The 16,527-nt window shown below is 44.3% G+C and overlaps 1 protein-coding gene across 4 annotated transcripts in view; it reads left to right on the forward strand.

Annotated features, from left to right (window-relative positions):
* EEF2K (eukaryotic elongation factor 2 kinase) overlaps window positions 1-11,820 on the forward strand; it is a 72,106-nt gene extending 60,286 nt beyond the window's left edge. For 3 of the 4 annotated variants that reach the window (XM_005224739.5, XM_005224740.5, XM_010819305.3), the window contains 3 exons: window positions 2,151-2,275; window positions 7,038-7,216; window positions 8,497-11,820. In XM_005224739.5, the coding sequence (XP_005224796.1) occupies window positions 2,151-2,275; window positions 7,038-7,216; window positions 8,497-8,606 (414 nt within the window). In that variant the 3' untranslated portion in view covers window positions 8,607-11,820. The remainder of the gene's footprint in view (window positions 1-2,150; window positions 2,276-7,037; window positions 7,217-8,496) is intronic. The other variant, NM_001192542.1, reaches the window with a different exon arrangement.
* Window positions 11,821-16,527: the final 4,707 nt, after the last annotated feature.

The raw sequence follows: 16,527 nt of genomic DNA on the forward strand, positions 1-16,527 counted from the left end.
GGCGTCCTTTCTTGGATGTTAGTTCCCTAACTGAACATCCTGGCATCACTGACTCTATGGACATGAGTTTGAGCAAGCTCCGGGAGCTGGTGATGGACAGGAAAGCCTGACATGCTGAAGTCTGTGGGGACACGACTGAGCAACTGAACTGACTGACTCTCTGACTGAACCTGTCCCCCCTGCAGTGAAAGCACAGAGTCTTAACCACCAGACTGCCAGGGAATTCCCTATGGGTAGGCCTCTTGTTATTAAGAGACTGATTCCAGGCGCAAGGGAGGCTGGGAAATGTAGTTTTTAGCTGGTCAGCCATGTGCCAGCAAAAATATGGCAGGGGATAATGGATATGGATTGGGGGCAGGAGGAAAAGGGGACGACAGAGGATGAGATGGCTGGATGGCATCACGGACTCGATGGACGTGTGTTTGAGTGAACTCCGGGAGATGGTGGTGGACAGGGAGGCCTGGCGTGCTGCGATTCATGGGGTCGCAAAGAGTCGGACACGACTGAGCAACTTAACTGAACTGAACTGAACTGAATGGATATGGGGGACAACTGTAGTCCCTGGCACGCTTCTTGAAGCCTGAAGGTTGAGAAGGGCCTCATAGACTGATATGAGAGCTTTGTATTTGTCTCCAAGTGAGATAAGAAGTCCTAGAGCAGCTTTGATAGAGTAATATGACCGACTTGAGCTTAAAATCTCTCTCTGGATAGATCTTGGAGAAGCATAATAAAAGCAGATGGGAATATACACTGGTGTAGCCACTGTGGGAAACAGTCAGCTCCTCAAAAGGCTAGACATAGAGTTGGATGTGACCCAGAAGTTCTAGGTTTGTGTGTGCATGCTCACTTGCTCAGTTGTGTCCAACTCTTTGCAACCCTCTGGTCTGGAGCCTGCCAGGCTTCTCTGTTCATGGAATTTTCAAGGCAAGAATACTGGAGTCAGATGCCATTTCCTATCCTGGGGGATCTTCCTGATCTAGGAATCAAACCTGCATCTCTTGTGCCTCCTACATTGGCAGGCAGATTCTTTACTTCTGTGCCACCTGGGCTTCCCCACTCCTTGGTATGTGTGCTTAGTCCCTCAGTCATGTCGACTCTTTGCGACCCCATGGACTGTACCCTGCCAGACTCCTCTGTCCACGGAGATTCTCCAGGCAAGAATACTGGAATGGGTTGCCGTACCCTCCTCCAGGGGATCTTCCCAACCCAGGGATTGAACCCAGATATCCCACATTGCAGGCAGATTCTTTATCAACTGAGCCACCAGGAAGCCCACTCCTGGGTATATAACCCCCCAGAATAGATGCATACACCCACACAAAAGTTTGTACACAGGTGTTCATAGAGAATAGCTATAAAATGAAAGCAACCCAAATGTCCATCACCTGATGACTTATGAACAGATAAATTGTGGTATCTTCATACAATGGAATGTTTTTTGCCATAAGTAAGAATGAAACACTGATAGAAGCTGTATGAAATGAACTTTGAAAACCTTATGCCAAGTGGAAAAAGCCAGGCACAAAAAACTACTTATATGATTGCATTTATATAAAATGTGCAGAATAGGGAAATCTCTAGAAACAGAATGTAGATTAGTGGTTGTCCAGGGCTGGGTGGGGGTGGATGGGGAGCAATTGGGATGTAATAGTTAAAGGGTATGGTGTTTTGTTTTGTTTTTTTTTGGGGGGGGAGTATGGTGTTTTGATTTCTTTTTGACTTAATGAAAATATTCTGAAATTGATTATGGTGATGGTTGCACAATCTGTAAATATACTAAAAACTACTGAGTTGTACACTTTAAGTGAATGAGTTATATGAATTATATCTCGATAAAGTTGCTAAAAAATTTAAAAGAATTGGAAGCCGGGAGCCCCTGTTGGAAGTGGATAGATGATGTGGTCTCTGGCAGAATCACATCAGATAGAGGTGGGAGTGGACTAAGCTTCCTTTTCTCCCTGCCTGATGGGAACCCAGGGATCTCTTTGCAGCAGGGTAAGCTCTGTTCTCTTTCTCACAATGTACAGTTCTACAGCAGCCCTAACCTGAAGCTCTCAATTCAAGAAACAGGGAAAAGATTGACGTATGAGATTCTGGCAGCCCCTCACAGCTCATTTTTTTCTCTCCCCCTCTTTGGTTTGTATTAACAGGAGACAGAAGAGAGCAAAACCAAAGGATTTGATTACTTACTGAAGGCAGCTGAAGCTGGGGACAGACAGTGCATGATTCTGGTGGCACGAGCCTTTGACACTGGCCAGAACCTCAGCCCTGACAGGTACTGTGGCTGTGGCTCAGGTCGAGCTGGTGGGAACCTAGGGTGCAGGTGGGAGCCTCCCCTCTGGAATCAGAACAGACCTGGGTTCCAGGTGTGCCTCCCCCGAGTACCAGCCCCGTGACCGTGGGCAAGAAGGTTTACCTCCCTGACCTCAGTTTCTTCATCATCTCAAATCAGAATACCCATAGAACCTGCATGCTAGGGCGGTAGTGTGTGGTTGTGTGAGGGTTAAATGAGGTGATGCCTGTAATTTCACTGGCACATAAAGAGAGAGAGAAATGGCATCTTAGCCATTTTCTGTAAAGATTTGTGCAAGAAAGAGTCTGAAGGGATATGTAGCATCAGGTCCAGAGCCAGTTGTCTCTAGATGATGGGATTAGGGGTGATTTTAACTGACTCTTCCTATTTTTGTTTTTACTGTTTTCACTTCTAAGAGGGAGTGGAGGGACGGAAATGAGCTCCAGGGGAATTCAGTGCTGGTGTGAGTTTTCCAGAGTGATTTGGGCTTCCCTGGTGGCTCAGATGGTAAAGAATCTGCCTGCAATGCAGGAAACCCAGGTTCAGTCCCTGGGTCAGGAAAATCCCCTGGAGAAGGGAATGGCTACCCACTCCAGTATCCTTGCCTGGAGAATTCCATGGACAGACAAGCCTGGCGGACTGCAGTCCATGGGGTCGCAAAGAGTCAGACAAGACTGAGCAACACTTTCACCCCCCTTTTTTTTTTTTCACCTTTTTGAAATCTCTGACAGCTACAACCCTACAGGCGTTAACAGCTTTTCCCTTATGCCTCTGGCAGAGATGCCAGGATTGGATTCTCTGGTGGCAAGAGGAGAATGGCAGCTTCATCTTGGGTCTTTGGCTTGGCTGGTGGGAGGTCCCAGAAGTCCAGGAGCAGAGAACGGTTGAGGGGATTCAACTCTTAGTGGGACCTATTGCTCACTGGCTCCCAGTGGATCTCAGCTTCCCCGTTTGTTCTCAGGCACCTGTGGCTTTCTGGAAGGGACAGTGTCCAAACTGCCAGGATTGGGGCAGTGTGGCACTTCCCTCCTATGTGGGTCGTGTTTTCATCTCCCTCTCACTGAGTTTAGAAGCTAAATCAAGACTGCGGCTCTGTCATGTCAACCTCTCAGGGTCTAAAATGTCTGAGTTACATATCATGCAAATGTTTGTCAGCTACCTGCTGTGTGACTGTAAAGCTCCTTGTATTTGGGTTCGCTTTTATATCTGTGATTTTATTTCACTGAGAACTAGAATTGGGTTTCCTGCATCTCTTCAGTGCCAGTGCTTAGCACAGGGCCTGGCTCAGTAGTTGCTTGGATGAAAGAATCAACACATCTCTTTGACACAGACCGGGCAGCATTTAGGGGCTTATTTTATGGATATGTGGTTCTAAGAAGTGAAGGGGCTTGTCTGCAGTTAAGTAGCCAGTAAATAGCAGGGCCAAAACTTAGGTCTTCTCATCTGTTCTCCAGTGGACTGTACATTAGCCTGCTTCTTGCGGGGCTCAGAATCACTGGCATGGAGGGGAGATAAACAAAACAAACATGAAATGACTTTGTCCAAAATCAAATGCCAACATCTATGATGCCCATTGAGACTTCCCTGTAGCTCAAATGGTAAGGAATCTGCCTGCAATGCAAAAGACCAGGGTTCAATCCCTAGGTCTGGAATATCCTCTGGAGAAGGGAAGGGCAACCCACTCCAGTAATCTTGCCTGGAGAATCCCATGGACAGAGAAGCCTGGCAGGCTATAGTCCTTGGGGTTGCAAAGAGTCAGACACAACTGAGCGACTAACACAATGCCCATTGAGTGCAGTGGGGAACGACCACGTGGGCGTGAGGAGCTGGTACTCGGCATTGAATATCTGTATCTGAGGCTTTTAAAAAATCTTTACTATCTGTGTTCTCTTTATGTTCTCTGTGTACTTTCTCTTTTTCATTTGAGATGATTGGTTTCTTGTTGATTTGTTAATAATGAGATATGTGTATGTATGTATATGTATACAAGGGAAGCCCATATATCTATATATGGGCTTCCCTTGTATCTTAGCTGGTAAAGAATCTGCCTGCAATGCAGGAGCCCCCTGTTTAATTCCTGGGTTGGGATGATCCCCTGGAGAAGGGATGGGCTACCCACTCCCAATATTCATGGGCTTCCCTGGTGGCTCAGACAGTAAAGAATCTGCCTGGCAATGCAGGAGATGTGGGTTTGATACCTGGGTTGGGAAGAACCCCTGGAGGAGGACATGGCAACCCACTCTAGTATTCTTGCCTGGAGAATCCCCACAAAAGAGGAGCCTGAAGGGCTGCAGTCCATGGGGTCTCAAAGAGTCGGACACAACTGAGGACTAAGCACAGCACACATATATATTTTGGCCTTGTGGAATGTGGGATCTTAGTTCCCCAATCAGGGATCAAACTCATGCCCTTTGCAGTGGAAGCATAGAGTCCTACCCATTGAACCATCAGGGAATTCCCTGTAAAAATTTTTATTTTCTTAAGGCTATTAGCTCTTTGGTATATGAGTTGACTTAAAACCTTTTTTCAGAGATGGCTACCATAGATTTGGGGCAGCAGGGAGAACAGGTGCCACACAGTGCCCATTGACTACTGGGTCTGGGGACTTGCTGGTTTTTAGTATCTGTGTAGTTAAATCAATCAAGATTTTCTTCTGTAACATCTTCCAAAGTCTTTCTCTTACTCTTCTTCTTCGTTCCAAGCAGCCCCAGACTCTTCCATTCAGGGAGCATTAATGAGAGTCAGCTATTTTCATTTAGGGGGTTTTGACCCCCCCTCCCCCAGAAGTTACCATCTCATAGGAGAAGGAAAAGTCGTTGGAAATTTCAAGGCAGGGTGGACAAACTAACCACTGGGTGTGGAGTTGGTGGGGTGGGTGGGGAGAGAGTAGGCCCTTTCCCTTCTTTTACATTTAATGTGTTGAGAGCAGTTCTGCCTTGCCTTTCAAGACCAGAGAGGGCCAAAGCTGAAAGAATTGAGATCAACTAGCTTAGTGGTTTCCAATCCATTGTTCAAACCCCAGTCTTCTGGATGTGCCACAAATAATTTTCAAATAACTTCCATTCTTTATAAAATAAAATGGAGTCAAGATTATCTCCTGACACCATCCCAGCCAGCCACTTCAACAGACATTTATAGAGTCTGTGCTGTCTGCCAGGCCCTGGGAATGCAGCAGTGAATAAAACAGACATGGTCCCTGCCTTCCTAGAGCTTACATTCTAGCCAGGAAAAACAATAAACAAGTGAATAAGTAAACAGGAGAATTACAGTTTGAGGTAATGGTAAGAAATAGAGTATTGGGGGCCAGTGTCTCTGAAGAAGCTCAGCTGAGGTTGGAGAGATGAGGAGCCAGGTATGGGAAGAGTTAAAGGAAGGATGTTCTAAGCAAAGGGAGCAGCAGGTGCAAAAGCCAAAGGGCGGACAGGAGCTGGAACGTTCGAGGAAGAGAAAGTGACCCAGCGAGTCTGGCGCGGCTGACGAGCTAAGACTGGAGGGTGAAGCCGGGTCCATGTATATGTGTTTATATATATACAGGTGCAGCTCCAGGAACATTTCATGAGGCACGTAGACCTTCTTATCTGTGTCTCTCTTTGCTCTTTCCTGATGTCCTATAGTTACTCACGTGTTTGGTAATATGCATTACTACACCCCAAGGAAAAGAGCCCCCTGCCCTGTTTACTCTTTATTTTGTTTTGCACAGATTGGGTTGGCATTTGTGTCTGCCCTTGCGGGTTTGGCCACTGTGCGGCCGTAGGAGAAAGAGTTGAGAGTGAAGGGCAGAGTCAGAAGGGAGAAGTCAGCTGTTCTGGAGTAAGCCCTCCATTTTCTGGAGGAAAGCCAGAGCTGGCCAGCAGAGGCAGAGAAAGAAAGGGCTGAATGATTGCTGTCAGAAGGTTCTGGGGGCTTTGGTGAAGGGTACCCCACCCACCTCTTCTCCTGCATGAGTTACAGGGCAAATTGGTTGGGATACCACCCACTGCTAATGCAAACCCATAGGGTAGGTTTTTTGGTTTGGGGAGTTTTTTTGTTTGTTTTTTTTTGGCCACCCTGTGCAGCTTGTGGGATCTTAGTTCCCCAACCAGGGATTGAACCCAGGCCATGGCAGTGAAAGCACCAAGTCCTAACTGGGACTGCCAGGGAATTCCTGTAGGGTGATTTTATGGATACTAGAAAAATGCTCCCCTTCCTCAAGATGCTCGACTTCCATCTGTTGGAAAATTATTGTGCTATACCAGTTTTGTTAGGGAAAACTACTTGATCACTATTGTAATGAATATATAGATCTACAGTGTGAATGCGGAGAAGGCAATGGCAAGCCACTCCACTACTCTTGCCTAGAAAATCCCGTGGATGGAGGAGGCTGGTAGGCTGCAGTCCATGGGGTCACTACAAGTCGGACGCGACTGAGCGACTTCACTTTCACTTTTCACTTTCACACAATGGAGAAGGCAATGGCAACCCACTCCAGTGTTCTTGCCTGGAGAATCCCAGGGACGGGGGAGCCTGGTGGGCTGCCGTCTATGGGGTCGCACGGAGTTAGACACGACTGAAGCGACTTAGCAGCAGCAGCAGCAGCACAATGTGAATGACAGCCCTTAGATGTGGTGGCATTGGATACTTTGGGTCCCGAAGCATAGGTAGTGGCCGCACTGCGATCCCTGACTTGCCTCTCCTGCTGATGGGCCTCCTCCTTCCTTCCCTGTTGCCATGGTAACTTCTCTTTTCCTCTGTATCTCCTGGCAAGGTCCCAGAGCTGGCCAGAGGCTCTCCACTGGTACAACACTGCCCTGGAGACAACTGACTGTGATGAGGGTGGGGAGTATGATGGGATGCAAGACGAACCCCGGTACATGCTGCTGGCCAGGGAGGCGGAGATGCTGTTCACAGGCGGCTGCGGGCTGGAGAAGGACCCACAGAGATCAGGTAGGGCCTGGCAGACCTGCCCCTGGGGTGGGACAGGGCTGGATAGTGAAAGAGACATAATTCCTGTCTCACTGGGACTCACAACAAGTTGCAAGACTGAGTCTCTTCTTTCCATTCTGGTTGGGAGAAAGATTCATACTGGTCCTGTATTTTGCAAGGCTGGATACCCATATGATGCTTAGAAAGGGGCTTTATGAAGTTGGTATGCAAATGAACCTTTTTAATAGTCACATGTTAGAAATTTGGGAGGTTTGTTTGCAATTCAAAAATTGAGCTGACATTTTCATAAAATTTACCATTTTAAAGTGTATAGTTCAAAAAATAAATAAAAATAAAGTGTATAGTTCTGTGGTTTTTAGTATGTCCACAGTGTTATGCCATCATCACCACTACCTAATTCCAGAACATTTTCATCATGCCAGAAAGAAACCTGGTACCTATTAGCAGTGGCTCCCTATTTCCCCTTCCTGCTGTTCCTGGCGACCACTAACTTACTTTCCATCTTTATAGATTTACCTGTTCTGGTCATTTCATATAACTGGGATCACAGTATGTGACCTTTTGTGTCTTCCTTCTTTCAGGGTTCATTCATGTTGTAGCATGTGTCAGTACTTCATTCCATGTTATTGCTGAATAATATTCCATTTTATAGATACTACATTTTGTTTATTCACTCACCAGTTAATGCACATTGTATATATTAAATAACATGATAAACATACTGAACTCCTGGTTTCACAGGTATAGGATGAGGCTAAGTTTAAAAGTTTTTTTTAAGGTAGTATAACGAAATCAAGCAACTAATACTGTAATTCTATAATCTTTTATTTGAAACTTCTAAATCCAAAAGCACTGAAAACCAAGTGTTTTTATATGTTCTCCACAAATTCATTTGGTGGCCAAACCCATCTAGACACTTTATCCCTTCCACTTTCATATAGCCCCAATTTGTCCAATAGAAGTCCTCAGCCTGATTCTCAGTGACTCATTTGGAATCACCCACAGCCCCTAAACCAATCACTGTGCTTCCTGGGATAGCTCACTCTGGGTGGCTGCGCTTAAGTCCCGACTAATCCCTGTGGCCTGGTGAAGAACAGGGAAGGTGCTTTGATTGACCCGGCTTGGATCACGTGCACACTCAGAGCCCCACCCAGGTTATGTGCAGGGATAGGCCAGAAGGAGTAATCTCAGTGTGATCTTCTTGGAGAGGGGTCAGGGATACCAGGCAGCAAAAACAACAGGCTCTTCACCTCTCTGTGCCTTGCTTTGCTTTCTTTCAGGCGATTTGTACACCCAGGCAGCCGAGGCAGCGATGGAAGCCATGAAGGGCCGGCTGGCCAACCAGTACTACGAGAAAGCAGAGGAGGCCTGGGCCCAGATGGAGGAATAACTTGCTGGAAAAAACCACTGCCAGCCAGCCCCAAGTTACAGGGCTAGGAGAAGGGGGAAGAAAAAGACTTCTTACTGAGGGTTGTTTGGGGGCTGGAGCGGGCAGATGTTTTTAGTAAATCAACTTTTGTATGCTATTTTTTAACTCTTGAAAATGTCTTTGCTACCACTGGAGACACTGCAACTGTCCCCTAGGGCTCTGGGGATTGAAAAAGCAGCCTAATGAACCAATGTATCTTTCTGAGGTTCTTTTTCTGTGTTTTGTTGTGGTTATTGTTGTTGTTGTTTGTCATGAGATGTAAGAAAATGGATCTTTTCTGCCCTGGATGGAAAATATTAAAGCTTTGCTCATCAAGCCTTTTCAGGCTGGGCTGAAATCTCAGGCCCACAGAGCCTGTGTTTCCTGAGTCAGGATGAGGTAGGAAAGAGCAGAGCTGCATGTTAACTTTCCATGAGGTGTGTATTGTCACGTCTGTCTTAGAGCAAAGCCGTCTTTCTCAGAGCATTTGGAAGAATGTGTGTGGCATTTTTTGGTGTGTGTAAGACTGTACATCTCCCAGGACCCCTTCTGACATGGGGGAGGGCCCACACACTTTTCTTATCTTTTAATTTCCTTCCTGAAATGCAACTGATTTTGTGGAATACAGCCAAATTACATTCTGAAGTGTGTTTTCCACAGTGGGCTTTACAAAACAGGTTTGATTTCTATATGCACACTTTTACTACCTCTAATTCCTGCCTCAGCTCGTGTGGAGGTGGGTGCACCTCCAAGCTTTTACTTGTAAGGGCTGTGGCTTGGAAGGTTGAAGCCTTTCCTCCAAGCAGACATATACTCTGCATCTCAGTAGCAGCATCCACAATATGACTGAAGTACCCCTTGTACAGTATTCCTCTGTATTTTCTTAGCATCTGACGTTCTTAAGAAGAATCTGCTCCCAACACCCATCCGCGGCATTTTCTGCTTGAAGCTTGGCTGATTTTCTTGTCATTTGCAGTAGGATGCTTTCAGCAGCAGTCCCTTGAGATTTGTTTAAGCCGTTGGAGAATGAGAGGGCAAGAACTATAAACACTCATTAATTCCAGTGGTTTCCCCAGGGCCAAGCTATGGCTATCTGTATTTAATAAGTGTTCTTTTTCGAAGGATTTCAGATTTAACATCAGTGTGATTTCAACTGATGTTTCAAATAGCAAAGAAAACAGACTGCTTTGATCAACCCCAAGTGCTAAAGCAACATCTCTGTTTAAAAATCAAAACATTAAAAAAAAAACAGAGCGTAACATACAAACCAGTTCATTAAGACAGGTCCTTCAGCCATGTTAGTGTTAAGTACTGTGGAGTCATGACCCTGTGCATGTATTCGGTACCAAAGTTAAGAGTTTACCCTAAAGGAAAAATCAAACAGAGTAAAATTACCCTTGAAAAGTGCTTTGGATCACCTATAAATGACGGGTACCCCTGTTTTTGTATTTGGACTCACCATAACCAGTTTCCTCCAAAAGCTGGAACTAATTACCCTTTTGCTGTTTGCACAAATCAAGTAGTTGGCTTGCCTTAAGTTGTTTGTGTGTTTTAAACCAGTGCATATAGTTAATTTGCATTTGTTAAATGTAAGCTAGAAGCAACTTTATTTTGACTTTTCAAAGTTCTCAAACCTCATTAACTGATGCTTTTGTTGTTGCTGTTGTTAGTTCAACCAGTCTCCTCGCCCTCTGAGATTTTATTATGCAAATCATTTATATTCCCTGACCACCTGTCTCATTTCCTAGTTACATGTCAGTGCTTTTCTGTAACACAGGGATTGGCAACTTTTTCTAAAGGGCCAGATAGTAAATATTTTAGGCTTTGTGGGCCTTATGGTCTCTTGCAACTACTCAGCCTTGCCATTATAGTACAGAAACACTGGTGAATGATACCTAAATGAATGAGTGCAGCTGGTGTTCCAATAAAACTTTATTGACAAAAACAGCCTGCCTGGGCTATAGTTTGCCAGCCCCTGCTCTAATCCTGACTAAGAGTTACTATATTAAACCCTGAAGCTGCGTGTTAACTCAATTTTTCTTCAATCTCTAGTGCTTAAAAACACAGGGCCTTGGCACTGAGTAAGCACTCAGTAAATTCATAAAAAATGGAGTGTTTGTGGCTCTAGTTCCTCCAGCCTGTCTGGAATGGCTTGGTCATCTGTGCAATTCCACCCATCCATATGGCTTTAATGTCACCAGGTGGTCCCCTTCTCCTGTAGGAGACTGGAATGGCCTGGATATACTACAGCTAATCAAATGCTTCTTTAAGGATCAGTGAGAGCAAAGTGATCTGCAAGACACAAATCCTTCTGAGCTAACAGAACTTACTCCACCTTCAAAAGATAGTTCTCTGCCTTCTAAAATTGGCTAGGGCATCTTCTTTTTCCACAAATGCTGAACATCCAAAAAGCAAAAAACCTCAGGACATTCCAGCCCAACTGGGAAGACATCAGAGACTATCTTCAAGTATAAGAAGCACTTGAAGGTCCAGGAGATTAGTGGAGTCAAGGATATAATCAGTATCTTCAATCACAGATGGGAAATCCAAGGTTCTGAAAGGTAGACTCTTTCCAAATATCCTGCTGGTTAGAGGCTAAGCTGAAGCCAGGATCTGCCAGCTACTCTTAGAGGATTCTGGGAATAAAATTTAAAATTAAACTGCAGTGAACTGGAGTGTAATGTCTCTCAGTTTTGCTATAGGTTTAAAAAGAAAAAAAAAAAAAAGCAGGCTTTATGGATGGAAGTAGGAAAAAAAAATTCCTAGCCCCCAGTGCAGCTGGATGTCCTTATTCCCTCCTCACCTGAGGCCCTGTGGGAATTTATCATCAAATGCAACATTGATGAGTCAAGCCAGGTAACTACTGTTGTTGCTATTTTAATGACTTCCTTTCCTTTCATCCCAGCACATTTGTCTGCAGTACTAGACATGTGTCACAAATCAACAAAATGTTTACACAAGTATGTGCAGCTTGTGGGGGGAGGGCAGGGCGAAGGAGACAAAATATGCATATTCTCTGCAATTGTGCCTGTTACTCATTTTTTCTAATCTCTGAGGTAACCATTTAACCTAGACAAGGTGGACACTGGGTGGGACCCAGAGAATACAGTGGCTTGTATTATAGTTTTATTTTTGCATATATATTGTTCAATTTTGCCTTTCCAAATAAAGTGATTTCTTTCTTTCTGGTCTCAAATTCAAGTGTCTTCTGGTTACAGATGAGTGAAGGAGGTGAGTGGAGACAGAGTGGATTGGAGGCCTTAGTCCCACCTGAAAAGCAGCTCAGATTCAGCTCCAGATGGGTTGTCCCCATGGGGAGTGTGGGCTCAATGTTGCCCCCTTTTCTAGTTTTTCAAACTGCTGAAAATTTGATTTGTTAATGCAAGTTTTCTCAATTTTTAATATTTCTAATAAATTCTTACAAAAACCTTCCAAATTTGGCACATAATGTTTTCCATTTGCTTTATATAAAGGATGTACCCCTCTCTCTCTTTTTTTTTTTTTTTTGGTTTTTCTGACCTAGAAAACAAAGAATAATTTTTACCAATAGAGTTGTCATCAGTTTCAAAGAAAATGCATGTAATAGATGTTTTGTGATCTAAAACTTGAAAAAATGTTGCTTATTTGCATGATCATTTGGTTTCAAGCTAATTGCTTTTTAAGAAATTCAATGAGAATTTCTTTAAAAATTTTAAGAATATTAAGAAATTTGAACATTGGCATAACTCTACATGGTATATTGAGCACACATTTTTTTGGTCCATTTGCTCTTAAGTCCCAACTAAAATGACAGGAAAGACATTTTCTTAATGGCATAAGCCCATGAGGATGAAGAGGAGACATCAACAACAAAATCCTGGATGCTGGAAAGGAGATGGACTGTGAATGAGCAGCCCCAAGAAAGCTGGATCCTAGGTCAGCTGCAGAGAAATCTGAGAACCATGTTTTCATCATTGAAGACACCCCCAAAAGGATAAGCCATAGGTACCAGGAGCCTCTGGAAGGTGGGAGTGAAATGGTGCTAAAAATGTAGGTTTAGTTGAAAGACAAAGCATCAGACCTCTAGACCCATTCATCTCCCCCATGTAGCCAGTCAGCTGCTCCTTCATCACACTGCAGAAGCCTAGGACACCAGGCAGAGTAGAGAGTGAGGCTGAACTGTAGGTGGCACTTTTCGGGGGCTCCGAGGAGCTCCAGGCCTTTGTGTCTCAGCACCGAAAGAATTCAGTGAGAGGCAAAGTGATAGAAAGTGACATTCAAATAGGATGCCTGGTGAGGCTGATAAGCAGGCAGGCAAGAGAGCGCCACCCTGAGAACTTAGTGGGCTACAGTTTCATAAAGGGAAAAGCGGGCAGGGGAAAAAGACCACCTTCTTCCTCATTCTTCCATCATCAGCCCCTCCTCCAGGTTGGGCAGAGGAGTTTTCTTATCCCTATGTGGTCAAGCTGGGACTAGCATAGTATTATGGAAAAATTATTTCAGGTCTCAGCACAATGAGGGTCTTTACTTTGAAATGTCACATTTCCATAAATCATTGGCTTTTTTATTTTTAAGATTTACTTATTTTTAACTATGCTGGGTTTTTGTTGCTGCACGCAGGCGTTCTCTAGTTGTGATGAGCAGGGGCTACTCTTCTTTGTGGTATACCAGCTTCTCATTGTCCTGACTTCTGTTGCAGAGCATAGGTACGCAGGCTTCAGTAGTTGGGGCATGTGGGCTCAGTGGTTGTGGCTCATGGGCTCTAGACTGTTGGCCCAGTAGTTGTGGTGTTTGGGCTTAGTTGCTCCACGGCATGTGGTATCTTCCCTGACCAGGGGTCAAACCTGTGTCCCCTGGACTGGCAGGCACTCTCAACCACTAGACCACCAGGGAAGGCCCAAACATTTTTTATGTGTGTAGAGAGCATGTCCTAGGGTTCATTAACTTACTGAGCTCCAGCGGGCAGGATGTTGGTCTCATGCACCCGTTGTTTCATTGTTTTGGGGCATGCCTCATACTTCTCCTGCATGATTTTGTTGCTAAGCAAGCCTGCTTGGTTTTGTGGGTAAGCACGCCTACTTTCTTGCTGCTGCTAAGTCGCTTCAGTCGTGTCCGACTCTGTGTGACTCCATAGACGGCAGCCCACCAGGCTACCCCGTCCCTGGGATTCTCCAGGCAAGAACACTGGAGTGGGTTGCCATTTCCTTCTCCAATGCATGAAAGTGAAAAGTGAAAGTGAAGTCGCTCAGTCGTGTCCAACTCCTAGCGACCCATGGACTGCAGCCCACCAGGCCCCTCCGTCCACGGGATTTTCCAGGCAAGAGTACTGGAGTGGGGTGCCATCGCCTTCTCCAGTACTTTCTTAGTGATCATTAACTTACAGGGGTCTCCCCATACTTTTTCTTTACTTACAATTCTCTAGTGGGATTAACTATTTAATTACCTACTTTGTCCATTTACTCTGGCCCTATCAAGGCTACTGTCCTGAAAGGAGGGTTGTGAAAGTTTCTGTATTGTTGTAGAGTGTCCACCAGCCTTCTTTGCCCCTGTGCTCCCAGGTACGCTGGCAGCTGACTTTGTCCCTCCTCCTGGAGGGCAGACAACTGGAAAAATTTCTTGTAAATCTTAGCAGCCTAAGATAAAAGATTTAAAGTACTTCCCCCTAACAAAACAGGCTGGCCAGAGCACCTCACAAAAAAAGTCTCACCCATCAAGTCCCACCCACAACCACACAGACAAATTCCCAGACAACATATTAGAGCCCCATTCTTAAACTTGAACAGCCACCCAAAGATCCATACATACGGAAGGTATTTCATACAACAAACAGAACCAACAGAAAACAGCATCTTTGAGGAAACAATATGGCTAGAGAAGAAAACTTTAATAAAAAACTATCAATATCCTTAGATAAAATATTGTATCCATGCAAAAAGAACAAGATACGATTCTAAGAATTCACATAGTAAAAGGGCTCTTGTAAACTGAATATAACTTAGAGAAATGAGTAACTTAATAGAAGGTCTGGAAAATGAAGTAGAGGAAATTTCCCAGAAAGTGAAACAAAAGAATAAAAATGCTGAAGAATAGGAGAGGAAATTCTAGAAGCCAAAGGAACAGGCATTCTGGGCTGCAAAACTATTCCTCAGTGAAACAGTTATAATTGTTAACCATTTTTGCTTTGTGGATAAATCAGCTAAGAACAGCCTCAGATTATGTATGTGTAACCTTTTGAGGATCTTTCCTTGGCTTTTTAAAATTTGGGGACAGGATTCTAGGATCCTAGTTTCATAGCTAAAAATTTCATATAGGCTTTTAATAGAAATTAAGCATACATGTAGATATAAATATCGTTTTTACTGAATTATGTTCAGCATGTAGATTAAAATGCAAAGAAGTTTAACTCGGTCCTACCAATATGCAAATCATTTAGAAGTGAGAAATTGCTTTCTCTGTAATACCATGAAGTTTCCAAAAAGATTTGGTTTCTCTTCTATCTTGACACGTTACTGGAAAGAACTGACTCCACGTTGGATCTGTTTCTTTTCCTTTAACCTTTGCTTCCCATTGCTTTTGTTCACTAAAACAACACTGTTTATATGAAATGGCCTGCCTCTGGGACCCCTGCTCCTCTGCCTGAATACTGAACCAGAGTGCCTCTTGTTCAGGACAAGGCCCATCTGTGGGTGGCTACCAGAAGGAAGAAATGAACACATTTCCTCCCCAAGGCTAGCCATTCCAGGAGATATTTGCAAGATTAATGGCCTTTTACTTTTCTTCCTCACCTCCCCCCCATCTCTGTTCTATAAAATAACCTGGCATCCAGACCGCAACAAGATGGTTATTTTGAGACAATAGTTTGCCATCTTCTCAGTCTGCTGGCTTCCTGAATAAAGTTGGGTTCCTTGCCTCAGCACCTCATCTCCAACTCATTGGTGAGCTTGGACTCAGTAACGGACATGCTTATTAGTATTTAAGATCACCAAAAAAAGAAAGTATCACTGAAAGAAACTCAAAAGTCTGGTTATGACTGGGTGTGTTTCCCCCTCTCCTTTTATGAGTCATCTGAGGAATCTATCTGTTTTTCTCCCTACATACATATCTTTCTTTCTGACTTCATGCACAATTTTAGTTTTCTCAATTATAAATGAAATTAATTCCAAAGAGTAATACTAGTAGTATCTATTGGAAAAAATAAATGTAGTCTTAATTAAAATAAAACAAAATATAGGATTTCCCTGGCAATCCAGTGTTTAAGACCCTGAGCTTCTAATGCAGGGGACACAGGTTTGATCCCTGGTCAGGGAATTAAGCTCCCACATGGCCTGGCTTAAAAAAAAAGAAAAAGAAAAAAAAAAAAAAAAAGATATTTTAGGAGCCCAAGTTAGAGCAGAGACAGTAGAGAGGACAGAATCTTTTGGGGCTACACCATGCAGCATCAGTTCAGTTCAGTTCACTGGCTCAGTCGTGTCTGACCTCTGCACTGCAGCACGCCAGGCCTCCCTGTCCATCACCAACTCCTGGAGCTTGCTCAAACTCAGATCCATTGAGTTGGTGATGCCATCCAACCATTTCATCCTCTGTCATCTCCTTCTCCTCCTGCCTTCAGTCTTTCCCAGCATCAAGGTCTTTTCTAATGAGTCAGTTCTTCACATCAGGTGGCCAAAGTATTGGACTTCAGCTTCAGCATCAGTCCTTCCAAAGAATATTTAGGACTGATTTCATTTAGGATTTACTGGTTTGATCTCCTTGCAGTCCAAAAGACTCTCAAGAGTCTTATCCAACACCAAATTTCAGCCACACAGCTTGTGGGATCTTAGTTCCCTGACCGGAGAGCAAACCCTTGCCCCTGCAGTGGAAGTGCAGAGTCTTAACCACAGGACTGACAGGGAATTAAATGCCTGAGAGAATCTTTTTTAACTGT

This window comes from Bos taurus, chromosome 25 (assembly GCF_002263795.3).
Source record: "Bos taurus isolate L1 Dominette 01449 registration number 42190680 breed Hereford chromosome 25, ARS-UCD2.0, whole genome shotgun sequence".
NCBI lineage: Eukaryota > Metazoa > Chordata > Mammalia > Artiodactyla > Bovidae > Bos > Bos taurus.